This window comes from Eumetopias jubatus, unplaced genomic scaffold (assembly GCF_037043125.1).
Source record: "Eumetopias jubatus isolate StellerSeaLion01/CBP00866 unplaced genomic scaffold, mEumJub1_p1.0 scaffold_1, whole genome shotgun sequence".
In the NCBI taxonomy this organism is placed as follows: domain Eukaryota; kingdom Metazoa; phylum Chordata; class Mammalia; order Carnivora; family Otariidae; genus Eumetopias; species Eumetopias jubatus.
The window spans coordinates 192,713,407-192,741,025 of record NW_028274807.1 but is presented as its reverse complement, the minus strand read 5'-3'; the positions used below and the strand labels follow the sequence as shown (position 1 = coordinate 192,741,025).

The following is a 27,619-nucleotide window of genomic DNA, read 5'->3' as shown; positions in this document are numbered from 1 at the left end:
CAGGGGTCAAAACAACATCAGGATGGGAACCCAGTTCTGCCTGCTGATCCAATACTTGATGTTTTAGAACTTATCATAACAAGCATTTTATATCATACCTCATACATGTAGTCATAGACCAGACCTTTTTCATCAAACTGGCATTCCCATTTACCCACAGATTCAGGCACTGGGTTGTTTTCGTCTCTTCCCAGTATGATTGACCGTAGGAAAGTATCAAAAATGATCCGACCGTCTGTATCACAACTTCCTCCAATGGACCAAATCAAAGAAAATATAAAGCTAGCCTATTGGTTTAAAAAAATTAATTTAAACTAATTATTTAAAAGCAATTTTTTAACAAATTAACTAAAATTTAACATATTAAGGAGACCTGGTTAACATATTTGGAAAAGGCCAGGTCTACAGATAGAGTGGAAGAGAGCACAACTAAGTCACAATCTAAATTTAAAATGCCCTTAGCAGGCCACCTAAATGGTGCAGTGGGTTAAGCAGCTGACTCTTGATCTCAGCTCAGGTCTTGATCTCAGGGTTGTGAGTTCAAGCCCCACGTCAGGCTCCATGCTGAGTGTGGAGTCTACTTAAAAAAAAAAAAAAATGAATAACATGCCCATATTAAATGATCTAGGAATTCCTCTTTTAGGAGTTTGTCCTTAAATACATTACCACCTGTAAAATGATGTATGCACAAGAATATTCACTGCAGCACTGTTTGTGCAGCCAAAAATAAAAAGCAACTTTTTTCAATAGGGGTCTGTTTAATGAGATTATGTTATGTAGACTGGAATACATGCAGCTGTTTAAAAAAGTAACTCAATAAGTATACAGATCTTGAACAATCTCCAAGATACAATGTGAGAAAAGATGCAAATCAGTATGTATAGTATGCTAAAGTGTAAAAATGTATTCATATAAAAGAGAGTATGGATCAAATACCTCTAACAAGCTACCTAAAGGCATTGGTAACAGTGGTTTCCTTGAGGGTGGCTAGGGCATTGGTATGGATAGAAAACCTACTTTTGCCTTTTGAATTTTACTCTAGGTACAGGCTTATCCAGTTTAAAAAATCTATCAAATTATATATATATAATATAATCAAATATGTTTTTCTTTTCCTTTTTCTTTTTTTAAATAATCTCTATACCCAATGTGGGGCTTGAATTCATGACCCTGAGATCAAGAGTCACATGCTCTACCAACTGAGCCAGGCTGGAGCCCCTCAAATATACTTTAAAAGAAAATTTTTAACCAGGTATCAATTTATATTAATCTTTAAAAGTAATTCTGAACCATTTAAAAAATTGAGGGAGTTAGGCTTAACAATAGAATGAAACTTTATAGAGATAGAGATAGAGATAGAGATAGAGATATAACATGAAGGTCATACATACAGGTCTATATCTCTCTCTCTACAGATACAGATATAAAATGAAGGTTACATAGGTGAACTATTCCTAAAATGCTTTCATTTTATAAACAGGTAACACTGATAAACAGGTTCAGTTTATAAACAGATAACACATTTTATAAACAGGTATGGAACAATATTAAGTAGTTCTGTGAAAGGGAATTCCAAACTTTGGGAGAAAAAGGAATATAAATAAATTATGCTTCACATATGTCTGTTCAGTTTCTTCTAATAACGGTGAAAAGGGAGCAGGAAAGGAGGTGAAGATCAGCAGGGAATGTGAGGTGTCTGAGGTAGAGGACTTTCTGTGGTAACAAGCTGAAGGAGAGACACTGGGAGGGAACCCCAATCATCACAGAGTAGAAAAGAAGGTAGACTCAGTAGAGAAGATGAAGATATTTCTGAATAAGGTGGCAGATGGGAAAGAAGCACAGACCAAGGAAGAGAACCAAACACCTCTTTCCTCTGGCTCCCTTAGAGTCCTGTTCTCTGGTCTTCTCTGACCCTAGACATTAGCTACCTAAACCACTGACTCCCCCCCAGCGATGTGCCCTATGAACCCTGATGGCAACGCTCCACCCAACTGGTTGGATGCCTGTTTCTGGTCTCCCACAGCCAGCTTTTAGCAGCCTACACCATGACTTAACCTTAAGACAAAATTAATTCACAAGTTGCTACTGGATTAATATTAAGTCACCTTATTGTTTATCAAATTACGATCTTTCATAAACAGTAAGACAGTTTAGGAGGCTGGGTCACCTTTACCGGGCCGAGAAGGCAGGGGTTTGACTCTGGCAACCACGCAGCGATGTGGTTCGAGATCCTGCCTGAGATCGGCGTCATGGCCGTGTGCTTGGTCATCCCCAGCATAGCCATGGCGCACATCCACAGGTTCAATAATGGGGGCAAGGAAAAAAGAGTTGCCTATTATCCATATCAGTGGATTTTGATGCAAAGAGATAGGCGGGTCTCTGGAGTTAATCATTACTATGTGTCAAAGGGTTTGGAGAATATCAATTAAGGAAGCATTTTCCTGATTCATGAAAAATAACTCAGTCATACCCATCTACCCCTTCTAGAAGGTTATGAGGTGTATTAATGTAGTGCATAATAAAAAAAAAGAAAAAAGTAAAAAAAAAAAGACAGTTTGGGTTCATTTGGGCATATTTTACTTTCTTTAAAATGTTTTTTTAAGTCAGAATACCAGGTCAGGGTGACTTCAATGCCTTCAGCTATTCCTTTGGTGCTCACCAAAAAACAGCTCTGGATCTTATGTCTCCCTCAATACAATTATCAATTCTAGAGGCACATTTTATTCTGTAAATGAAAAATTACATTAAGTATAACACCTACCATAATCCAAACACGAATATGCTTGCTTGTAGGATCATTTTCCAGCACATTACAGAGTAGTACCTCAAAGAGGCGTGTGAGAGATACAACCACATTGCTATCACTTGTAGGAATCAGTTCCTGAAAAGTGAAAAGAGTAAGATACTTTACTTTCATCTTCTCTGGAGAATTAAAAAAAAAAAAAAAATTTCATTTTTAAAACTCTCCCACCAGTAAGAATGGCTAGTATCAAAAAGATAAAAAATGACTAGTGTGGGTGAGGATGTGGAGAAAAGGGAACCCCTTGTGCACTGTTGGTGGGAATACAAACTGGTGCAACCACTCTGGAAAACAGCATGGAGGCTCTTGAAAAAAATTAAAAATAGAAGTCCCATGTGACCCAGTAATTCTGCTTCTGGGTATTTACCCAGAGAAAATGAAAACAACAATTCAAAAAGATATAAGCACACCTGTATATTGCAGCATTATTCACAATAGGCAAGATATGCAAGCAATCCAAGTTTTCATCGATAGATGAATGAAGAAGTGTGGTATATATACAATGGAATGTTATTCATCCATAAAAAAAGAAAGATCTTACCATTCTCAATAACTTGGATGGACCTACAGGGTACTCTAGTAAGTGAAATAAGTCAGACAGAAAATGAAGTTAATGGAATGAATTTGTATTTTGGAATCATCATTCTGGTAGAAGGATGTAGACTGGACCAGAACAGCTCTATTATATTGATTCAGGTAGGAAATTACAAAGGTCAGAACTGAGGCTACCACAAGAGGAAGGAGGGGGGTGGTCAGAGGAGCCTGGATGGAGAGGAGAGGAGAGGACAGAAAAAAGTAAGCAAGGAGGGAAAAGTCAATAGATCCTGAGGACTAACTAGATGTGGAAAATATGGGGGAATAAATTATGAGAACAAAATCCATCACTCATCAGAAAGATGGAGCCTATTTTCTATTATTTGCAACATATAGTATTAGAGTTTTAAAATTAAAAAATTGAAAAATGACTTTATATTTTTTCTATGAAGACACTGTATAAAATTTTCATAAAGTGGAATTCATTTTTTATGTGCAGAATATTTTTCCTATCTCTAAAATAGTATTTTAGGATGAAAAAAATCTACTGAATACCACTTTTCCCTTCCCAATATCAATATATTTATTTATATGTAAGTGACGTGTGTGTGTGTGTGTGTGTGTGTGTGTGTGTGTGAAGTAGTTTGGATGGTAGTCCCCAAAAAGAGAGGCCCATGTCATATCCCAGGAACTTATGAATGTGATCCTATTTGGGAAAGGGGTCTTGGAAGATGTAGCTAAGGATCTCAAGATGAGGAGATCATTCTGGAATATCTGACCCTAAATCCTTTTAAGAGTCACTGAAGAGACAGAATAGAGGCCCCGTGAGCTCGAAAGAAGAGACTGGAGTTAAGCAGCCAGAAGTCAAGGAATGTCTGGAAGCCAAAGCTGGGAGAGTTAAGGAAAGATTCTCCCTTAGAGCTTCCAGAGGAAGCTTGGCCCTGCCAACATCTTGATTTCAGACTTCTAGCCTCAGGACTATGGCAGAATAAATTTCTGTTGCTTTAAACCACCAAGTTTGTGGTAATTTGTTATGACAGCCCTAAGAAATTAATATAACATATAAAGTTTTCTCATAAAATACTAAATACACATATAAATTTTAAAAGCCACATATTTAAAATACTTTTAAGATATGGAAAATGATTAGGAATTTTAAAGCTTTAGTCACCATAGTTTTATCCAAAGAGTTTAACAGGCATACATTTTACCTCTGGGTTTATTCAGGTATAACTTAAGCATATAAAACCAAAGGTGGATATTACTATAATGGTGGTGGGAAAATCACTTTTAATTCTGCTAAAGAAGTTAAAAGATAAAAGTATTTAAACAACTGTAAATTGTGTTAATGGATACATAATACAAATCAGTGTTATTGTGACATCAATAGCATATAAGGTGGATGGGAAAGAGGTAAAAGTGGAGAGTTCTTGTATACAAATGAAGTTATTAGCTTAAAATAGACTGTTATAACTCTAAGATATTTTATGTAAGCCCCTTAGTGCCGCTAAAAAAATACCTATAGAAATCAAACAAAAGAAAGAATCAAAACCTACCAATACAAAAAGAAACAAACAAACAAAAAAACCCACAATGAAACATAAAGGAAGACATCAAGAGAGAAAAGAGGGACAAAAAAACACAAGACAAACAGAAAACAGTTAACAAAATTGTAATAGTAAATCCTTCCCTATCAAAATTACTCTAAATGTAAACATGTCGTGGATCACATCAAAAACTAATGATGTGTTGTATGGTGACTAACATAATAAAATTAAAAAAAAAAAAACATGTTAAATTCCCCAATAAAAAGAGTAGCTGAATGGATAAAAATCCAAGATCCAATTGTATACTGTCTAGAAGAAACACATAGGCAGAAAGTGAAGGGATAGAAAAAGATATTCCATGCAAATGGTAACCAAAAGAAATCAGAAGTGGCTACATCTGTATTGGATAAAGTAGACTTTAAGTAAAAACTGTCTTTAGAGACAAAGAAGGTCATAACATAATGATAGAATGGTCAATTCAACAGGAAGATACAACAATTGTAAATACATATGCACCCAACATCAAAGCACCTAGGTATATAAAACAAATACTGACAAATCTGAAAGGAGAAATTGCCAGCAATACAATAATAGTAGTGGACTTCGATATCTCACTTTCAATAAGCAATAGAATATCTAAACAGAAACTCAGAAAAGAAATGATAGATTTGAGCAACACTATAGATCAAATGGGCCTAAAAGATATATGTAGAACTTTTCACCCAACAGTAGAAGGAAACACATTCTTTCTCAAGTTCACAGGGAACATTCCCCAGGACAGACCACATGTTAGGTCACAAAACAAGTCAACAAATTTAAGATTAAATTATACAAAGTATCTTTTCTGACCACAATGGAATAAAACTAAAAGTCAGTAAAAATAAGAAAATGGGAAAATTCACAAATATATGTATAAAAAACATGGTCTTGAGCAACACTGGGTCCAAGAGGAAATTAAAAAGGAAATAAAAAAATATCTTGAGACAAATGAAAATGGAAACACAACATACCAAAACTCATGAGATGCATTAAAAGCAGTACTAAGAGGGACATTTATAGTGATAAATGTTTACATTAAAAAAGAAGAAATCTCAAATTAAACAACCTAACTTAAACCTCAAAGAACAACAAATAGAACAAACTAAACCAATAGTTAGCAGATTGAAATAAGAGCAAAATAGAAATAAAAAAGTAGAGAATAGAAAAACAATAGAAAAGGGATGCCTGGGTGGCTCAGTCGTTAAGCGGCTGCCTTCGGCTCAGGTCGTGATCCCAGAGTCCTGGGATCGAGTCCCACATCAGGCTCCCTCCTTGGCAGGAGGCCTGCTTCTCCCTCTCCCACTCCCCCTGCTTGTGTTCCTGCTCTCGCTGTCTCTGTCTCTGTCAAATAAATAAATAAATCTTTAAAAAAAAAAAAGAAAAACAATAGAAAAAATCAAACTAAGAGTTGGTTTTTCGAAAAGATAAACAAAATCAATAAACCCTTAGCTAGACTAAGAAAAAAAAAGAAAGATTCAAATGAGTAAAATCAGAAATGAAAGAGAAAACATTACAATGGATGCCTGAGAAATAAAAAGGATCGTCAAGGGATAATTATGAACAATTATATGCAAACAAATTGGATAACTTGGAAGATATGGATAAATTCCTAGAAACATACAACCTACCAAAACTGAATCAAGAAGAAATAGAAAGCCTGAACAGATCAATAACAAAGGGATTGAAGTAATAATCAAAAACTTTCCAGAGAAAAGTCCAGATGACTTCAGAGCTGAATTCTACTAAACATTCAAAGAATTAATACCAATCCTTCTTAAACTCTTCCAAAAAATAGAAGTGGAGGAAATACTTCTAAGTTCATTTTTTGAGGCTAGAATCACCCTGATACCAAAGCCAGTCTTTTCACAAGAAAAGAAAATTATAAGCCAATATCTCTGAGGAATAAAGATACAAAAATCCTCAATAAAATACTAGCAAACTGAATTCAATACACCAAAAAGATTATATACCATAACCTAGCAGGATTTATCCCTGGGATACAAGGGATTATGCAAATTAATCAATGTGATATACACATTAACAGAATGAAAGACAAAAATCACATGATCATCTCAATAAATGCAGAGAAAGTATTTGACAAAGTTCAACCACCATTTGTGATAAAAACTCTCAACAAGGGATGCCTGGGTGGCTCAGTTGATTAAGTGTCTGCCTTCGGCTTAGGTCATGATCCCAGGGTCGTGGGATCGGGTCTTAACATTGGGCTCCTTGCTCAGGGGGGAGCCTGCTTCTCCCTCTCCCGCTCCCCCTGCTTATGCGCTATCTCTCTCTCTGACAAATAAATAAAATCTTTTTAAGAAACTCAACAAAATAGATATAAAGGGAAATCTCTGCAATAAAATAGAGGACATTTATGAAAAACCCACAGCTAAAATCATAATCCATGGGGTAAAACTGAAAGCTCTTCCTCTAAGATTTGGTATGAGGCAAGGAAGCACACTCTCACCACTTCTTTTCATCAAGAAGTACTAACTAGAGCAATCAGACAAGAAATAAAAGGCATACAAATCAGAAAAGAAGTAAAATGGTTTCTATTTGCAGGTGACAGGATCCTATATGTAGAAAACCCTAAAGACGCCATGCAAAAACAAACCAAAAAAACCTTTTAGAACAAACAAACTCAGTAAAGTTACAGGATACAAAACCAAAATACAAAAAGTAATTGCATTTGTTTACACCAACAATGATCTGTCTGAAGAGAGAATCAAGAAAACAATCCCAGGGGTGCCTGGGTGGCTCAGTTGTTGAGCATCTGCCTTCAGCTCAGGTCATGATCCCAGGGTCCTGGGATCGAGCCCCGCATCCGGTTCCCTGCTCCACGAGAGGCCTGCTTCTCCCTCTCCCACTCCCCCTGCTTGTGTTCCTCTCTCTCTCTCTCTCTCTCTCTGTCAAATAAATAAAACGTTTTAATAAAAACAAACAAATAAACAAAAAAATAAACAATCCCATTTATGATAGCATCAAAAAGAATAAAATACTTAGGAATAAATTTAACCAGGAACATGAAAGCTCTGTACATTGAAAACTATAAAACATTAATGAAAGAAATTGAAGATTATACAAATAAATGGAAAAACATCCTGTGCTCATGGACTGGAAAAATTAACATTGTTAAAATGCCCATAGTACCTAAAGTGATCTACAGATTCAATGCAATCCCTATCAAAATTCCAATGACAATTTTTGCAAAAAAAAAAAAATTCTAAAATTTGTGTGGAACCACAAAAAGACTCTGAATAGCCAAAATAATCTTAAAAACAGAGTTGAAAGTATCACATGTCCTGGTTTCAAATTATATTTAAAAACTCCAGTAATCAGTAATTTTAATTTAATCCAGTAATTTTACCCCAGTATATTACTGGGGTAAAAACAGACATATAAGCCAATGAAACAGAATCAAAAATCCAAAATAAACCCAAGCATATACAGTCAACTGATCTTCAACAAGGGCAACAAGAATACACAATGGGTGGTGGGGGCGGCACACCTGGGTGGCTGAGTCAGTTGAGTGTCCAACTCTTGGTTTTGGCTTAGGTCATGATCTCATAGGTCATGAGATCGAGCCCTGTGATGGGCTCCACACTCAGCAAGGAGTCTGCTTCAGATTCTCTCTCCCTCTCCCCATGCTCCTCCCCCACTTCACATACCCATTCTCTCTCTCTCTAAAGTAAATAAATAAACCTTAAAAAAAATACAAAATGGGAAAAGGATAGTCTCTTCAATAAACAGTATTGGGAAAATTGGATAGCCATGTGTAAAAGAATGAAACTGGACCCTTATCTTACACCATACACCAAAATCAACTCAAAATGGGTTCAAAACTTAAATGTAAAAGCTGAAACCATAAAAATCCCAGAAGAAAACATGGGGGAAATACTCCTTGACATTGACCTTGGCAATGATTTTTTGGATAGGGCAAAAACTCAGGCAGCAAAAGCAAAAATAAAGTGGGACTACATCAAACTAAAAGTTCCTGCACAGCAAGGGAAATGATCAACAAAATGAAAGGGCAACTTACAAATTGAGGGAAAATATTTGCAAACCATATATCTCACAAGGGGTTAATATCCAAAATATATAAGGAACTCATACAATTTAATAGCAAAAAAACAAACAATCCAATTTAAAAATGGGCAAAGGACCTGCACAGACACTTTTCCTAGAGAAGACATACAAATGGCTAACAGGTGTGTAAGAAGGCATTCAACATCACTAATCATCAGAGAAGTGCAAATCAAAACCAAATATCACATCATACTTGTTAGGATGATTATAAAAATGAAAGGTGACAAATCTTGGTGAGGATGTGGAGAAAAGAGAACCTTTGTGCTCTCTTGGTTGGAATGTAAACTGGTACAGCCACTGTGGAAAACAGTATGGAAGAGCCTCAAAAAACTAGTAATAGAACTACTATGTGATCCAGCAATCCCTGTTCAGGACATGAAATCAGTACCTCAAAGATATATCTGCACTCCCATGTTCATTGCAGCATTATTACCAATAGCCAAGATATGGACACAAACTGTTTGTTGATGGACAAATGGATAAAGAAATTGTCCTATAAATACCTATAATGGAATATTATTCAGACTTAAAAATAAAAGAGAGATCCTGCTATTTGTAACAACACGAATGAACTTTAAGACATTAGGATAAGTGAAAAAAGTCAGACACAGAAAGGAACAAATTGTATGACATCACTAATATGCAGAATCTGAAAGTTGAATGCATAGAACCAGAGTAAAATGGTGGTCACCAGTGTGGGGATGTGGGGGTAACAGAGAGACATTGGGCAAAGGGCACAAAGTTGCACTTACATTTAAAAGTATAAAGTACTAAACATTTTAAAATGAAACCCAGAGAGACCAAACACACACCTGAGTACAAATATAACTAGGGGAATCTGAATAAGATCAATAGATAGTATCAATGCCAATATCCTTGTTGTGATACAATATAGCCTTGCAAAATATTACCAATGGGAGAAACTGGGTGAATTGTACGTGGGATCTATTATTTCTCTTACAACTGCAGGTGAATTACTGATTATCACAATAAACATCCCATTTTAAAAAGTGGATACCAATGTCTAAGGGGAAACTGATTTTAGTTATTTATCCTACTATCATGACTTTAGACTTCGGTCAAGTTGAATGGAAACTAAAGAAACTTGAACAGGTTAGAGAATTAACAGTGTTACCTTGCAGTTTTTCTTACGAAGCTTTAAAGTGGGTTTTATTAACCAGCCAAAAAGTCCTTTCAGAAGAGCCTGATTATCTGGTTCCTGCAGAGGTCCTTTCAGGGAATTCAACCACGAGGACACAAGTGGTTCCCATCCTAACTGCGAGGGTTCCAAATAAATCATGCCACAGCGGCTTACGGTGGCCGGCTAGAGAAAAAAGACATTTTCTTTTTCCAATGTTGCTCTTATACCAGTGGCCGTTATCAACTACCTTGAATGACCGATATGGCCTTTCATGATCTAGCTCCTGTCTTCCTCTACAGCTTCACAGACATTAGAGGAAATGTCTGCAGTTACAGTTCCCCAGACATGTTGTGGCTTCAGGTCTTTACATATCATCTTGTGATTTGGAATGCCCAGCCCCAACTATCTCCCTAGAGAAGTGTTAACCTTCAAAACCATATCAAACACTCAGACATTTTCCATGGTACTTCTCTACCCATTCCCCTCTTGTATGCTCACCCCCTCCATATTCTTAGACTACTTACATGTAGCAGTATAGTGGGATTATTTATTAGCATGCTTCTTATCCTCCCTAAATACACTGTGTCTTATTCATCTTAGTATTCCTGGTGCCTAACTGGTCTTCTGACACATAATAAAAAAATACTTCCTGACCAAGTGAACAGACAAACTACTGTTATATTAAAATATAAACTTACCGAGGCCTGGGAAAGGTCCATTGCTTCAAAGATGAGGCTCATCTGAGGGGACATCTGAATGATTTCTCCACTCATAAGGCAAAGCTAAAGGCAATTATTTTTCAAATGTTTATTTTTTAAAAACTCAAACTTCTCAGATAAAAATTTATTCAATGTATAAGATAATGTATATCTTATGATATAATATACTAAGTATTAAAACAGAAGCCAGAATATTATAATTCTAGGTCTAGCTCTGTCAATTACTTACTAGGTAAGCAAATACATAACCTCTCTGAGTCTATGAACAGGGATATAATTTCTCCTCCACAGAGTTAGGCAGGAAGAGAAATACATGACATACTGCAAAAATCCGAGACAAATCTCAGTTCTTACTATTAATAAAATTACATGAAATTCTCCTGACTTTATAAAGTTGTCAGATCTCTTTATTAATAAAAAAGGGGAAAAATGAAAACAGAGAATAGTATGAATACTCATGTACCCAACTCCTGGATTGAACCAATGTTAACATTTTACCATATTTGCTTTGTTTTTAAAACAGTATTTTGAAGAGCATTATGCATACCATGGCATTTCACAGCCAAATATGTCAATATTTATCTCTTAAAAGTAAGGAGTTTTCTATATGACCACAATAACTATCACAGCTAACAAAATTACCAATAACTCCTTATTATGTAAACCTCAGCCAGTACTCAAATTTCCTCAGTTGTATTAGAAATGTCTTTTCAACTGATTCTTTAAAACAAAATTCAATCAAGGACCATGCATTGCATTTGTTATGCCCCCTTGATTGCTTTCAATCTAAAACATTCCCCTTCAATCAAATATGTAAAAAACTGAATTTATCAACTGCTTCCTTTTTGCCAAATTCCTTTCTTGTCCATTATTATTAAAGCCATCTTATCTTCTCAATCTCCTTGGCTTCTACCTTTGGAATTATCATTAACTTTCAATAATTTTAACAATATTATTGATATTCCAAGTTAATTTCATTACTAAATCTTTTTTTCAATTCTTCCTCTTCATTTATTTTTCAGTGTTTCTTCTCTACAACCATCACTGTAGTCCCAGTTTTGCCCCTATCTAGTTATATGTCAACAAGGCAGCATTTAACGTTCCTGGACCTGTTTGTTATCTGTAAAATAAATGAATGGTCTAGAGCTGGATTGTCCAATATGCTAGCCAGCAGTCATATGTGGCTATTTATATTTAATTTTAACTAATTAAATCTAATTAATTTAACTAAGTAATTTAATCTTAAGTAATAAAATTAAATAAAATTGAAAGTCAGGTTTTCAATTGCAATAAGCCCCATTTTTTTTTTAAGATTTTATTTATTTATTTGACAGAGAGAGACACAGTGAGAGAGGGAACACAAGCAGGGGGAGTGGGAGAGGGAGAAGCAGGCTTTCCGCAGAGCAGGGAACCCAATGCGTGGCTCGATCCCAGGACCCTGGGATCATGACCTGAGCCGAAGGCAGACGGTTAATGACTGAACCACCCAGGTGCCCCAGCCCCATTTTTAAAAAGATTTTATTTTTAAGTAATCTCTCCACCCAGTGTGGAGATTGCATTTACAACCCTGAGGTCAAGAGTCACATGCTCTACTGACTGAGCCAGCCAGGCAACCCTGTACTAAGCCATGTTTCAAATGCTCAGTAGCCAGCCAGTGTGACTAGTAGCCACCTTCTTAGACAATGCAAATATTTCCATCATTGCAGAAAGTTCTATTGGACAGTACTGTTCTAGAATACTTTTCATTTTCTACCAGATTATTTCAGCAAACATTCTCCTATTTGCTTCAAATTTGGGAGGTGGAGTCAGTTTTCTCCTCACTCCTCCATGGGGTTTCCCAAATACTCTACTCCACCCTCTCTACCCCCTGCTCCTTTGACAACCATGCTTGCTGCTATCACTCACCAGCACCCAAGCATTCCCATCATTAGCGAAAGCCTTTGATACTTGGGGCTCAATTTCTTTCTCTCTGCTATAACTCTGGCCTGACCCAGTGTTCATGAGGAAGAGCATCTCAACATGGCAGCTGCTCAGATCTTTGACTACCCTGTCTTCACTTACCTTTCTACTGCATTCCAGTCACCCACTTTATATACCTTGGGGCCTTCTCTCCTGGAACACTACACAATTCTGAAGCACCAAATTCAAGCATGCCCGGCTCTGCCTGCAGCGTCCTATACATGCAGTCCTCTCACCCATTGACTCCTACTACACTTGCTCTTCATTTGCATATCCCTGCTGTTTTCACTTCCCTCATTATTAAACAGCTTCTGTTCTATGGTCTAGCACTTCTGGCACTCTCATGCCAATATCTTTAAAAGTCTTTGTGTACTTCTAGTCTGGCACCATCATCTACACGCACATCCAAGCTGCTTAGACCGTTAGGGAAAATCTCCCAAAGGCAGACCTTGGCACTACTACTAATCCTCAGATATGCTTCTATGCTTTCCTAGGCATCTCTCTTTCCCATTTTCCATAATAGGTCATTTAAATCTTCCCCTTTTCTCCTCCAATGTGCAAAGAACCCAGGGTCTACCACTTCACACAATCAATCAATCATAAAAAAGGGACCTGCCTTCAAATTTCCACTATCAAATCCCTACATTCACCTATATCTATACCTACCCTTTCCTGCTTCTCTCTTATTCTCCCACCTGGCTCTGAATCAGATCCTTATTAACCCCTCTCTTACGAATCAATATTACTTCTTAGCTCAATCAATATAACTGAAAGAAAGAACATGAATAAATGATCAACCTATGACAATGTACTGGCATATTTGTTTGAATGCTAATTAATTTGCTTATTTAGTAGTGTAGTTATTTAATGTAAGTATGAAAATAATGATATATTCATATAGTAGAATACTAATGCAGACATAAAAAGAATAAATAAAATGGAATTACAACAACATGAATATCATAGATACCATACTGACGACAAGAAAAAAAACACTAAGGAGTATGATTCTATATATTCATGAAGTTCAAGAACCAGCAAAACTAATTTATCACAGTAGAAATCAGAATAGTGATTGCCCCTGGGAGAGGATGTACTGATTAGGGAGGAACATGAGCGAACCTTGTAGGTGCAAGGAATTTTATGAATCTTCATTTAAATGATAGTTATGAGAATGTACACATAGGTTTAAAAAAGCACAGAACTTAAAATTAGTCATTTTATAGTTTACATGCTATCTGTCAATTACAACAAATACTAGAGGATTTCCATTTTCTAGTTCTTTTGTATGGTTCACAGCTTCTAAGGTAATGTAGCACAGACAAGCACTGAAGCATTCAGTGTTTTCAAAAAGGAATCAGGCCCTTTTATTTCCTCCTAAAATATTAAAGTTCTGTAAGAAACCATAAGACTGGAGTCACTTTGCAACGTAACACCTACTACATTACTATGCCCTCCTGTGAACACATGGTTTTAATACACTTTTATTCTATTAAAAAAATTAAAGAGGATTTACTATAGCATAGTTTTCATTGAACAGATAATTTATAAGCTTATTATACTTGCGGCATCCTTTACTTTAAATGTATAATCCTAGTCAATTAGTTGTTGAACACGTAACATTGCTTAAGGATGTCTGCATCTATTTTGCTTTTTCTAAAACTGTGGCAAAAAAAAAAACCCATTTTACATTAAATCTACCATATTAAGCTTTTCTTAAGTTTATAGTTCAGTAGTGTTTGGTATATTCATATTGTGCATCAGTTTTGCTTTAAATCATGATGATTTTACCTTTTTATTGTCATCCAATACTGTGTTCATGCTCTCTATCCACAAAGTGTCAATGGGACCATCGAATACAACCCATTTCCGGTCCGGTGTTTCTGATAAGGCAAATTCCCTAAAAGTATTGGCCACAATACCATCGGTCCACTGGGGAAGAAAAGAGAATTGGAAAGCTTCCTTTATAAAACTATAAAGTGATCATATTAAAAACATTTCAAATTTCTTGGTTTAATGTACATTGTCAGTAAGAGAATATTTATACTGTAGATTACCTCGTGAGACACTGGATCAAATTGTCCAAAAAGTTGGCCCATAGTAATGGATTTGGGGTTTACAGTCCTATAAATGACCTTTTCTTCCTCTCTGTAGCCACGTTCATTCATAAGAGTTAGAGTATCAGCCAGTATATGTAGAACTTTTGTCTTAGCAGCAAAAGGCTCTCCTACTAACATGAAACTATTAAGGAAAAAAATTATATAAGAAGATTCTAAAAAATAATGGTAAATGATTTGCCTGTATAGTGGTGTATAAAATACTGGTATTTATAATTTTTGAAATTCTATGAATTTTTCTCAGACTTGAGGAGAATACATTTAACTTCTGAACTGGTAGATCTATAAAATTCTCTACATTAATACCATGACCTACAAACGAGACTATAATAAAAAATCTCCAAATGAGAATGAAAACTTAACGGTACACTCTTAAGATTGAAAAAAAAAAAAAAAAAGTCTTGGGACCTCCCAAGGAGAGAAGTGGGAAAGGCTCCCGTTCCTCAAGTCTTTCCTTGCTACAGTAATTCCTGGTTCTCTCTGCCAAGTAGTTCTGAATCTCCTCTCTCCCAGCACATAGTAGGATTCCTTGCCCTCTTGTGGAAATTCTACGTGACTAATGAGTAATAAGTGGAAAATATGGGTGTCACTTCCCAGCAGGGGACAAATCATTGCCAGTGAGGGAGTTTACAGAGCTCTCTTCTCAGAGCTTTTCCCTTTCGCACAGCAGTGACCTGGCTGCACCAACAACCTGGGACCCTAGGTAATGAAGATGAGCAGATCCTTCCTGTTAACCTGTAGTGGGCACAGTATGACTAATAACTAAGCCTTTGCTTTTTTAAGTCAATAAGATTTGGGTCTTAGTGACTGATTGTTTCTAAAGAATAACCCAGCCCATCCTTACTGACAGAAAACTGGTTCCTAGAAAGAGCAAGGTATTCTTGCCATAATAAAAAGACTTAAATATGTGGCACTGGCTTAAAGGCCAGGTTGTGGGTGGCAAATTTAACTGTTATGAGAGGCTAAGAGACTGGCAATTAATGTTATGCAATGATGAAACATTTGGTTAATTTTTTCCTTGAGGTTACTTGGAAGACAGATAATCTACCTAATGAAACTGCCATTTTAAGGAAAAGGATAGTAAACAGAATATTATTAGTATATAATGCCAGCTGACGGCTACATTTAACAAAGAACTATTGGAAAGAAATGAGCCCCCCGGGGGGGGGGGAGGGAAATGGCCAGTTTGCAAGTTGGAATGAAAGAAAATAAAGGGAGTTCAGAAATTCAGGAAGCAACAGGCAACTTCTTCTCATCCCCAATTGGTAAAAGATAAACTGAGAAAACCTTTGAACAACAACCATCTACTCAGCCTGGCACCAAGGATCAAATTAAGGGTAAGGATTGTATTACTATTAAAATCTATGAAATTGTAATATGGTTCCCAGTAATCATTTCAGGAGTGAAAACAGATTAAGCTTGTGGTCTTCTCAATTAAAATTGATAGGTTCAAGGATACTGCAAGGAAATTTATAAAGCTATGACTTGGTAAGGACTGTAGTTGTGGCTACTGGCATACAGAGCTGCTTAGAATCACACAAATAAGAAGCTTATCAAGATTTTGAGGAAGTTTACTGACAAATTATGAGTCTAGGTTAAAACACATGCGAATGTTCAAGACTTAAAAATGATCCTAACAAACTGAGGGTTCTAGAGGGGAGGGAGTGAGGGGATGAGTTAGCCCGGTGATGGGTATTAAGGAGGGCACGTACTGCATGGAGCACTGGGTGTTATACGCGAACAATGAATCGTGGATCACTACATCAAAAACTAATGATGTGCTGTATGGTGACTAACATAACATTAAAAAAAAAAAAAAAAGATCCTTGCTGGGGCACCTGGGTGGCTCAGCTGGTTAAGCATCTGCCTTTGGCTCAGGTCATGATCTTGGAGCCCTGGCTGGAGCCCCGCATCAGGCTCCCTGTTCAACAGCTTCTCTCGCTCCCTCTGCTCCTCCCCCTGCTTGTGTTCTCTCTCTCTCTCAAATAAATAAAAATTTTTAAAAAATGATCCTTGCATGAGAGATGATTGTATTATTCCCTCTATTTTTGTATATGTTTGAAAATTTACATATATATGGAGTTGTTTTTTTTAAAATCCTGTCTTTTAAAAAAAATCATGACCTTTGAGACCTCAACTTTCTATAGGCAGGAAGCAGGCTGAAAACATTTCTCAGCTCCCAAGGACATATTCTCTATTGTCCACTTCACATGTGACCGGGGAAGAAAATGAAGATGGAAAGACCTCTCAAGAGAGCTGAACCAGTGTCAGTGTCCACCAAGAACAGTTAATGGGAAAGCCCCTGCAAAATCATGCAGAAGTGGATCCAGGTTTTATGGGGTTTAAAGTTTATACAATCAGTGGAAAAGGAAAAAATTATAATATGGAACTATGGATACAAAATGTCCACAGCCACTTTAATGATACCCTACATAATAAATTATGCGTATCAAGTGATTATGACTCCTTGGAAAGGCCCCTACAAGTGAGAGGTCCTGAGGTTTAAACTATCAGTTTCATAGTCAGTTTATCTCTGAAACTGAGGCTCCCCAGTTACCCAGAATTGCTGGGTTTCAGAAATTCTGAAAACCCAGGTTTCAGAATTGCTACCAACCAGTGTTGGCTGGGTCTCCAGTTCTTCAATTTATGGATGGTAGTGGTTGCTTTAATAACCTGTTCTAGTAAGCCCACTATTATAATTAAGACTAGGTGTACGGAGGCAGTTAACTTGTCTTTCTAGTCTGTAGGTCTTTGGATCAAGAAGAAAACCTTCCAAATCTGATGCAGAAGCTATCATGCATCACCTAGAGATCCTAAACTTCAAGTAGGGTTCATTGATTGACTAGAACCTTTAAGCTGTAATCCAGGGAAGAAAAGGATGTGTTTTATGTGCATGAAGGAGAGCAAATAACAAATTTGATGACCAAAAGGGCAAACTGTGCTGGTTGCTAGTGCCACATCACTGAATGAGCATGCCTTACCAATCCTTGTTGGATGGGTAGCATGAGAGAGAAATAAAACTTTGTTTTAAGCCACTGGGATGGAAACTGGAGGATGACAGTCTTTGTTCCCTAGCCTACCTAGCATACAAAATTTGCTGAGTCCTTTGGTTCATAAATTTTAGTGTTTTAATAGTTTGATTTGAAAATAACATCTAACTATGGCAGACAATGATAATCTATAATCTTACCCATGTCTCACAATCATCATCTCATATGTCTGAATCATTTTTTCAAGAAAAAATTTAACTGGCTGAAGATTATGTACTTTGCAGGCTTCATGAGCACATTCCAAAAATTCCTAAAATAAGAGAAAAATGGAATGCATTTTTATAAAATGGTATCATAAATCATCTCATACATATCTTATAGACTTTTCATTTTGAAATAAAAAATCATTATCTTCCTATATTGATAAGTTATTTCTTAAAGCTTTATTTTTTTTAGATTTTATTTATTTATTTAAGAGAGAGAGAGAGCACGAGCAGGGAGCCCGATGTGGGACTCAATCCCAGGACCTTGGGTTCATGACCTGACCTGAAGGCAGATGCTTAACCAACTGGGCCACCCAAGCATCCCTTAAAGCTTTATTTTTTGTTTTTGTTTCTGTTTTCTTTTTTTTAATAAAGATTTTATTTACTTATTTATTTCTTTGAGAGAGAGAGAGAGAGAGAAACAGCATGAGAAGGATGAGAAGGAAGAGGGTCAGAGGGAGAAGCAGGCTCCCCGCTGAGCCGGGAGCCCAATGTGTGACTCAATCCCAGGACTCCAGGATCATGACCTGAGCCGAAGGCAGTCGCTTAACTGACTGAGCCACCCAGGCATCTAAAGCTTTATTTTTTAAAAGCTTAATTTTTTTAATTAAAAGGAAGAACAAAAAGAATTAAATTACTTTAAAAATATTATTATTCCCTATTACAAATTAATGATCAGAGCACCATAGCACTGGGTGCAGGCTGCATGGAAACTCCTTTTAATAGTGTTTTCCAGAATTTCACCTTTGGTTAGAATGTGGAAGGACATGCCAAACAATCCTTCACACTGTAGTAACTAAAGAAACGAAGAATCTAAAAAAATAAAAAATTTTAAAGATAAAGAAGTTCTTTGGATACAAGTATGTCTGAAGGAAATAAATTTCAGAAAGGAATGTGCCTTTCTAGGTGAGCAAAAAGCAATGCTAATTTAGCTGCTGGGAGCATTTTCCAGCTACAGACATCAGATGGGCATTGGATTGGGCCTGCCATAGGCAGAGGGACTTTGCTGAAATAAAGAGAAATCATCAGAGAATTTAATGGTCATTTGAGCTTGTGTGGCAGATTTGAATCTGGAGAAGCCTCAAATGCAAATCTGATTCATCCACTGCCTATGATTTTGCTGAATGTGAGGTGACACAAGAAATCAAGGACTTAGCTAGAAAGGCACACAAATATTACCTTATGGGGATGCTTATATCCCAAAATGCTACTAGAGGGATGGCCCTATATTATAGGACAATTCTCACTCTAAAGACGTGAAACCAGAAGTAAACTAAAGTTCAACAATGCTGCCACAAAACTCTGGCTTAGGTCAACTCCCAGCTGAATTGATCATCACTCAGTCTGGCTATCTGACAAAGGAAAAACATAGTTTTTCTGTGGGAAGATAATACTTTAGCCTCTACAATTGTTTTATACACAATTTTTAACACAAAAACAAACTTCACAAGTCATGATATGAAATAGCTGAAGATCAAGAGAAAAAAACAAACTCCCAGATGACCTAGATGTCATAATTAGCAGAACAATAAAAATAATTTCTATAAATGTTTAAGAGAAAACAGACAATATGACAGAAAGCAGATGAAAAGATGAAGAATTTAAGCAAAGAAAAATGTAGTTTTAATGAAACCAGATTGGACACACTAAAACTAAAAAATTAAAATATGTGAAATTAATAACTCATCAGCAGACTGAACAAAACCAAAGGAAAAAAATCATTGATCTTAAAGACAGGCCAATAAAATGTATCCAAACCACAGCACAGAAAAAAAATTAATAAAAACAGAACATAAGAGATGTGTGAGGCAATATAAAATTGATGTGGGAAACAAAGACAAAAGAAATGTAACTTAAAATCTCCCTACAGGGTGCCTGGGTAGCTCATTCATTAAGCATCTGCCTTCGGCTCAGGTCATGATCCCATGGTCCTGGGTTCGAGGCCCACATTGGGCTCCCTGCTCCGCTGGAAGCCTGCTTCTCCCTCTCCCACTCCCCCTGCTTGTGTTCCCTCTCTCACTGTGTCTCTGTCTGTCACATAAATAAATAAATAAATAAATCTTTTAATAAATAAATAAATAAATAAAATCTCCCTACAGCTTGCAGCCCACTGGTACCTGAAACACGTAGAAGGTGACCTTCCTCAAGGAGCTTGTGGCTGCCTTAGTGCCTTCATGTTTAAAAGTAACCTTATCTCAGCAGCAGCTACCCCTCAAGGTCCTGAAAGCCTTGCTTCCAGATTCCTTGGAGACTTGCGCTATCCCTAACCCCCACTAATTAAAGTATACAATCAGTCACTCCTCACAATCCCAGTATAGCTCTTTCTGCCTAAGGTCCCGTCCCATGAATAAGGAAGGGGTTAAGGTATAGTCCGAAGAGATAGGAGGTCCCTGAACCCCCAGACTAGGCTCTGAAACTACACCAGGCAGATGGAGACACTGAGACAGAGCTGAGCAAGAGATAAGGGAACAAAACAAGAGAGCACAAGCTTTCCAATCAGTTCTCAATAAAAGACTGCCACTAAAAGCCCTCAGTGGCAACCCATTCAGGGCCTCTCTCACTCTACAGAGTTTTTTCTTTCCTTTCTGTTTTCACCTTCACTTAATAAACTTTCACTACACTTCACCCTTTTGTGTCCACGAGATTCATTCTTCAACTCCATGAGAGAAGAACCTGCAAATTCTGCAACAAAATGATCTAACATACATTTAATTGGAGTCCCAGAAGGACCAGGGAGACAAAATAGGGCAGAAGAAATATTTTGAGATAATTACTGAGAATTTTTTAAAGACATCAATCCACAGATTCAATTAGTGCAGCAAATCCAAGCAAGATAAGTACCAAACACCACAAGGCACACAGGCAAAGAAAAATATTAAAAGAGCCAGAGGGAAAACACACATTAAATTCAGACACACATAAGTAAGAAAAATAACCTGACTTCCAACCATAACAATGAGAGCCAGGAGTTAATAGAAATAACATCTTTAAAACAATGCAGAAAGAGGGGCAGACCCCTGCCAATCTAGATTTCTATATCTAGTGAAAATAATTCTTGAGAAATTAAGGCTAAATAAAGACATTTCAAACAACAAAAGCTAAGAGAATTAGTTGCCAGAAGACCCACATGCACACAAGAAATACTGAAGGAAGTTCTTTCTCTTGAAGGAAAAAGATCAAAGCATACATCTGCTAGAAAGAATAAAAAACACTAGAAAAAGTTAATAGAAAGGACTTTTTTTCAAATGCTAATACCAAAAGCAAAAAACAACACTGTATTGTGGAGTTTATAATATGTAGAAATAAAATACATGATGACAATAGTACAACGGGCAGGGATGAGTGGATAATAAAATAACACCACTTAAAGATTTTAGGTTGTTTCTGAAATGATGAAATACAAACTTAAGGTAAATTGTAATAAGTCAAGGATAAATATTATAACCTGTGGAGTGACCACTGAGATGCTAGAAATCCAACAGAGAAGATTAATGGAGTAATAAACACTATCTGAAACCCAAAAGAAGTACAGGAAAAATAAAGGAATATTATACATATTAAAAAGCAATATGACATAGGTTTTTTCAATAGACCTGGCTCCTCTTGGCTCATCTGCTGGTATACTGAATCACTTGGCCACACACCTCACAGCACTGACTCCTAGTAGTAGTTTTCAAACTGGAAGCTGTAGATCCATGCATTGATTGCTATATTCATAGGATAAGAATTCTCCATGACAATGTTAAAAGTTCTGTATTTTCATTCTGATTTTTAAAAAGCCTATTAGCATACCCTGAATCATCTTGATAATTACCTGTGGTATAATATAAAAATATATATGGTCTTGATTCCCAGTCCCTGGCACAGGGCCCCTATAACCCTTAAAATTTCCTGAGTGACAAGAATATCTTTGTTATTCTTAATGAGCCCTTGTCAATCACCCCCAAGTTGGTGCTGATGAGGCGACTTGGGGCGGGGACCTTAGACAACCTCAAGATGAGGCCAGTCACAGGAAAGACCCAGTGTTGAGAGGGTTGGAACTTTCAGCCCTACTTACCAGCCTTTGGTGAATGCCCTGGGGTGGGGGAGGGAGGAAAAGGGCAGGAGACTGAGCTCTGTAAAAACTCATGAACAACAAGATTCAGAGAGCTGGTTTGGTGAGCACACTGAAGTCCAGGGAGAATGACATACCCTGAAGCATGCTGCCGCCCACCCATACCTACCTTACCCTATACATCTCCTTCCATTTGGTTCTTCCCAAATTGTATCCTTTATATCTTTTTTTTTTTCTTAAGTAGGATCCACACCCAACGTGGGTCCTGAACCAAAAACCCTGAGGTCAAGAGTCCGTATGCTCTACCACTGAGCCAGCCAGGCTACCCCCGCCCCAGCTCCAGATTGTATCCTTTATAAGCATAAGTAAAGTGTGTTCCTGAGTTCTCGAGCTATTCTAATGAATTATCAAAGCTGGGTGGGGAGGTTGTGGAAACCCCAGCCAGTCAGAAACATAGGTGGCCCAGGACTTGAGACTGACTGAAGTGAGGGGCAGTTTTGTAGGACTCAGCCTTTAATCTGTGGAGTCTGATAATGACTACCTGAAGTTTGTGTCAGAATTGAATTGTTGAACATCCAGTTGGTGTCCAGAGAAGAGAACTGCTTGTTGGTTTTGGAAAACACCCTAGAATCACATTAATCTGATACTGCCATAGCATGTATATTAGCATTTGAGTTTGAAGGTTTAAAATTAAAAAAAAAAAGCTAAAAAGTAAATGACGCCTTTAAGCCGAGTGATGCCTTAATGATATAATAGCTCAAACAAATTGAAATTTTCACAGTAATATCAATAGAGAGATGGGGTGGAAGAATTGAACCATCAAATGGAAAAAGGTAGTTTATACATGCTGAACTCAAGAAGTATTCACTATACATTTCACCATAGAAATTGCCACTATCTACAATAGCCAAATTATGGAATCAACCCAAGTATCCCTTGATAGATGAATGGATAAAGAAGTGGCATATATACACAATGGAATGTTAGTCAGCCATAAAAAGGAAGGAAATCTTGCCATTTGCAACGACCTAGATGGAGCTAGAGAGTATAATGCTAAATGAAATCAGTCAGAGAAACACAGATACCATATGTGGAATTTAAGAAACAAAACAAATGAGCAAAGGGAAAAAAAGAGAGACAGAGAGAGAGAAACAAACCAAGAAACAGACTCAGACCTATAGAGAACAAACTGATGGTTACCAGAGGGGAGATGGGTAGGGGGATGGATGAAATAGGTGATGGGAATTCAAGAGTACACTTATCACGATGAGCACTGAGTAGTATATAGAACTGTTGAATCACTGTATTGTATACCTGAAACTAATATAACACTGTATGTTAAATACCCTGGAATTAAAATTAAAAATTAAAAAATTTTATCTTGATTTTACATTACATAACAGCTATAAACAGCAGACACTTATTCTTATGTGTATATGTATGTATATATATGTACATTTTAATGTCTATAATTTAGATGAAATTGGAAATGCACATGGTTTGTTTCCTCTTTAAAAAAGCATATTACTTAAATATGAGAAATCCTTATGTGAACTATAGGATGTTTTGCCACTTGCAGTTTACCATCTTTTCTACCTGCTAGAGTACACAAGAGAATTACAGTACACATTGAAGCAAATATTAGAAATCACATGATAGGAAATAAAAGTACTCATTCTCTTAGAAAGAACATTATCTTTAATCTGAATCTTGTTAACATTGGTATCCTATAACAGAAGATACCAGAATTTACTCATCCTCATTAATGAAAGTGGCCAAAATAGGGGTTTATCCTCCAAATAGAATAATTTAACACATTTAAAATGATTGAGGTATCAGATAAATTTATTTGCAGAATAAGTCATTCTCACAGGTTTACTTACATGATAGTCAGCTTCAGGAAGTTTAATACCAGGAAATAGGTCACTAGTTATTCCATTAAATAAGGGTATATCATGTGACAGAAACTTCGGTTCATTTACATCTTTAATTGACCGAAGAAGCTAAAAATCATTCAAAAAGTGCAATATAAGTTACTTGCCCATATTCCCCACCCTCCCCACCAATAAAAGTCAAAGTTCCTCTCACATTGCTCTATGGAATCCCCATGCTAAAATGCCAACACTAATGCTTATCAAGCCAGAAGGTCCTTGGATTCATATAAAGTATAATGAATAACATAAACCCAAAACTACTACTTCAACCTCACATGAAAAGGTTCAAAACCAACAACTCTCTTATTTGCCTACTTATAGCTCCTGATCAACTTCCCTAAAAAAAAAAAAAAAAAAAAAAATGTATCTTGTACTGAGGCTTTCATAACGTATATATTTAACACTTACCAGTATATCTTCATTTTCATTTGGAAATTTTAGTTTTAGGTTTCCAGCAGCCACTAAAACTGCTTTTACTGCTCGCATTCCATAGTCATAATGAAATTGTGACGAGAGCTGTTCTGAGCAAAGCCTGTAGGTCATCACTATTTTCACAGACAGAGGTTTTGCATTCAAAAATCCATAGGAGTAGAGGGAGATTTCTGCTATGAGGGCATAGTTTGGAACCATCATAGCCACAGTTCTAAAAAGAACCTGAAGTATATAACGAATGAAATCTATTACTTATATAACAGAAACCATTTTTAAAAGCTGAGCACAAGCATCCCAACAGAATGTGGTGATATTCAAGCTTATTCCTCTAATGCAGCACATTTTCATTAATTCTGTAATTTTTTTTCAGTAGCACTGTAATGGTTTCATGTACTTTAATATGCATTAGATGCCTAAAAAAGTTTTTAGAGGTTTACTTTGTAGGTAATGGCAAAGGTAAAAGGGAGATTTACAAACACATGTGAGGAAATTATACCATTTTAAGTGGATTGTGCTGTTAGATTTAATTAAATTTACACTCTTGCAAGATATTACCTTAAGATTGTCTGGTAATTCAGAACGTCCCGCATAGCCAGGGTTCATGGTAATGGCTACAAAGCAGTTTGGATTGAGCTTAAGTTCTGTCCCTTCAAAAACAAACACTTGCAACTTCTGTTGAATGGCTCTCTGAATGCAAAGGATCTGTTGAGCTACCACTGACAACACTTCCAACTCAATGCGATTAAATTCATCAAAGCAAGCCCAAGCACCAGAAGAAGCCAGTCCTTTAAAAAACTAAGAACAAGGAAAAAGGAGGTGAGTTTTCTTACTAATGGGCATCATTTGTTAAACAAATATTTAATCTTTTAAGTCAAAACTGAAAATGAAGTCCAAAAAACCCCCAAGTATAAAAACAATGTCTTTACCCCTAAAACTGAGGTTCAAGCAATGCATAAACATTCAAATAATGTGCATTTGTTTCAGTTTATCCAGTTGGACCTAGCTGTAAGTTTATAACATTCAATATGCAACTTTACCTTTCCCATTGCTAGATAATCTAGCCCATCCGAACAGTTGAACACCACACATTGGACAGCAAGAGCTTTAGCCAAGTCCTTCGTGGTTTCAGTTTTTCCTGTGCCTGCTGGCCCCTCTGGAGCTCCTCCAAGGTTCAAATAGAAGGCACCTATCTGAAGAGAAAAATATGTGTGAAAAGAAATCCATGCTTAACTGAAAAAAAAGAAAAGAAAAAGAAAACCTATAGTAGAAAATTGCTTACAAAATTGACTTATTCTTATTTGTAGCTTTAAAGGAGCAGTAATACAATTATATCATTCAGTTAATTTTTAGCATGCACTTTTCCAGCTGCACAAGGAAAAGTGTATTATAATACCTCATGGGTATCCATTTGCCTTTACAAACAAAGAGAATCTAGCCTTGAGGTATTGACATTGGGTCAGAAAGGTTTGATTAGAGATGGTTGTGGGGACAGTTGTGGAGATCATTAATGACAATCTCTATGGCTATCTGCCAAGAGCCAACACCTGCAAATGAGTGTTGTAAATGGGGGCCCATCAGTTGGAAGAGAAACAGATGACCTTTTACAGAATTTTGCTCAAAATTCACCTGGCTATGGTACTCCACTCATGGTATGTTTTCCATTTTCTCCATTTCTACAACACTGTTCTGTACTTCTCTTACTGGCATGATCACTTTCAACCTTGCATTACACTTAATTTTGTAGACTGTTTTTCCTCTCAATTAGTCTTTAAGCTGCTTGAGAGCAATGTCACCAATTTCTGAATTCTTTCTGTGTCCCCTGAAGGACTAGAACAGTGGCTGGAAATTTTTAGAAGCATATAAATAACAGTCAACTCCAACCATGGAGTTTCTTTCAAGAAAACTGGTATGAGAGTTAAGTATGAAACCTAACTCCTTTTAGAAAAAAATAGTTAAGGGACCAAGGTTGTACATATGGTACAGGTAAGGCATACATGGGAACTCTCTGTACTTTCTGCTTAAGTTTTCCGTGAACCTAAAACTGCTCTAAAAAAAAGTCTATTAAAAAATAATTTAATAAAGGGGAGGAGCAAGAGCGCGGAGGAGTAGGAGACCTAAATTTCATCTGGTCCCAGGAATTCAGCTGGAAAAGGATCAAACCATTCTGAACACCTACGAACTCAACAGGAGATCAAAGAAAATAGCAGCAACTTTCTGAACAGAAAAGTGACCACTTTCTGGAAGGTAGGACGTGCAGAGAAGTGAATCCGAGGCAATATTCGGGAGGATAGACGGCGGGGGAGGGGGCCTCCGTCGGCTGCTTCTGGCAAGTGATAGAGCCGCGGAGCACAAAATCGGAACCTTTAGAAGTCGGCTCCGCTGAGGGACGTCGCTCCAGTGGCTAAGCGGGAGGTGGAACCCTCGTGGGACAGTGTGGTCTCAGGACCCTCGGGGTCACAGAAAGACCAAGGGCGGCAGAGCTCCCAGGTACCAGAGTGGGGAAGCCAGCTGCAGAGACGGAGCTGAGGCGCGGGCTCTCAGCTCGGGGTTGCCATAAACTGTGATCCGCAGCCCAGTCGGGCCACGGCTCCTCCAGCAAGGACCCAACAAGCGGCAGATCCGGGGAGACTCGCCTTCCTCCCCCTGGAGGAGCGGCGCGGGAGCACACCGCAGGGATCTGCTGCGTTTGGAGACTCCACACAGGGTCGGGTGCCAGAGATAGAAACGCTCGGTCACAGGCCGGGTGAGCACAGAGTGCGGCCGGAGACCGGGGAGATGGAAGTGACTGACTGCTTTTCTCTGGGGGCTCACCAAGGAGCGGGGCCTGAGTTCTCAGCTCCTCCAGGCAGAGATTGGGAGGCTGCCATTTTCATTCTCGTCCTCCAAAGCTGTGTGGAAATCTTGCAGGGAACAAAAGCTCCCAAGAGCAAACCCACGCAGATTACTTAGCCCAGAGCGGCATGGAGTGGATAATTCCGCCTCCGGCAAAGACATTTGGGAACCA

The 27,619-nt window shown here is 37.3% G+C and overlaps 1 protein-coding gene and 1 pseudogene across 1 annotated transcript in view; one reads left to right on the top strand and one right to left on the bottom strand.

Moving 5' to 3' along the window:
- Positions 1 to 27,619, bottom strand: part of DNAH12 (dynein axonemal heavy chain 12) — a 235,191-nt gene that overhangs the window by 130,596 nt on the left and 76,976 nt on the right. The window contains exons 25-35 of the mRNA XM_028110416.2: positions 25,653 to 25,805; positions 25,171 to 25,410; positions 24,592 to 24,837; positions 24,133 to 24,252; positions 18,133 to 18,242; positions 14,883 to 15,066; positions 14,617 to 14,757; positions 10,846 to 10,929; positions 10,142 to 10,330; positions 2,762 to 2,881; positions 99 to 287 (exon numbers count right to left, since the gene is read on the bottom strand). Coding sequence (XP_027966217.2) covers positions 99 to 287; positions 2,762 to 2,881; positions 10,142 to 10,330; positions 10,846 to 10,929; positions 14,617 to 14,757; positions 14,883 to 15,066; positions 18,133 to 18,242; positions 24,133 to 24,252; positions 24,592 to 24,837; positions 25,171 to 25,410; positions 25,653 to 25,805 — 1,776 coding nt within the window. The remainder of the gene's footprint in view (positions 1 to 98; positions 288 to 2,761; positions 2,882 to 10,141; positions 10,331 to 10,845; positions 10,930 to 14,616; positions 14,758 to 14,882; positions 15,067 to 18,132; positions 18,243 to 24,132; positions 24,253 to 24,591; positions 24,838 to 25,170; positions 25,411 to 25,652; positions 25,806 to 27,619) is intronic.
- Positions 2,217 to 2,429, top strand: LOC114214648 (NADH dehydrogenase [ubiquinone] 1 alpha subcomplex subunit 1 pseudogene; annotated as a pseudogene).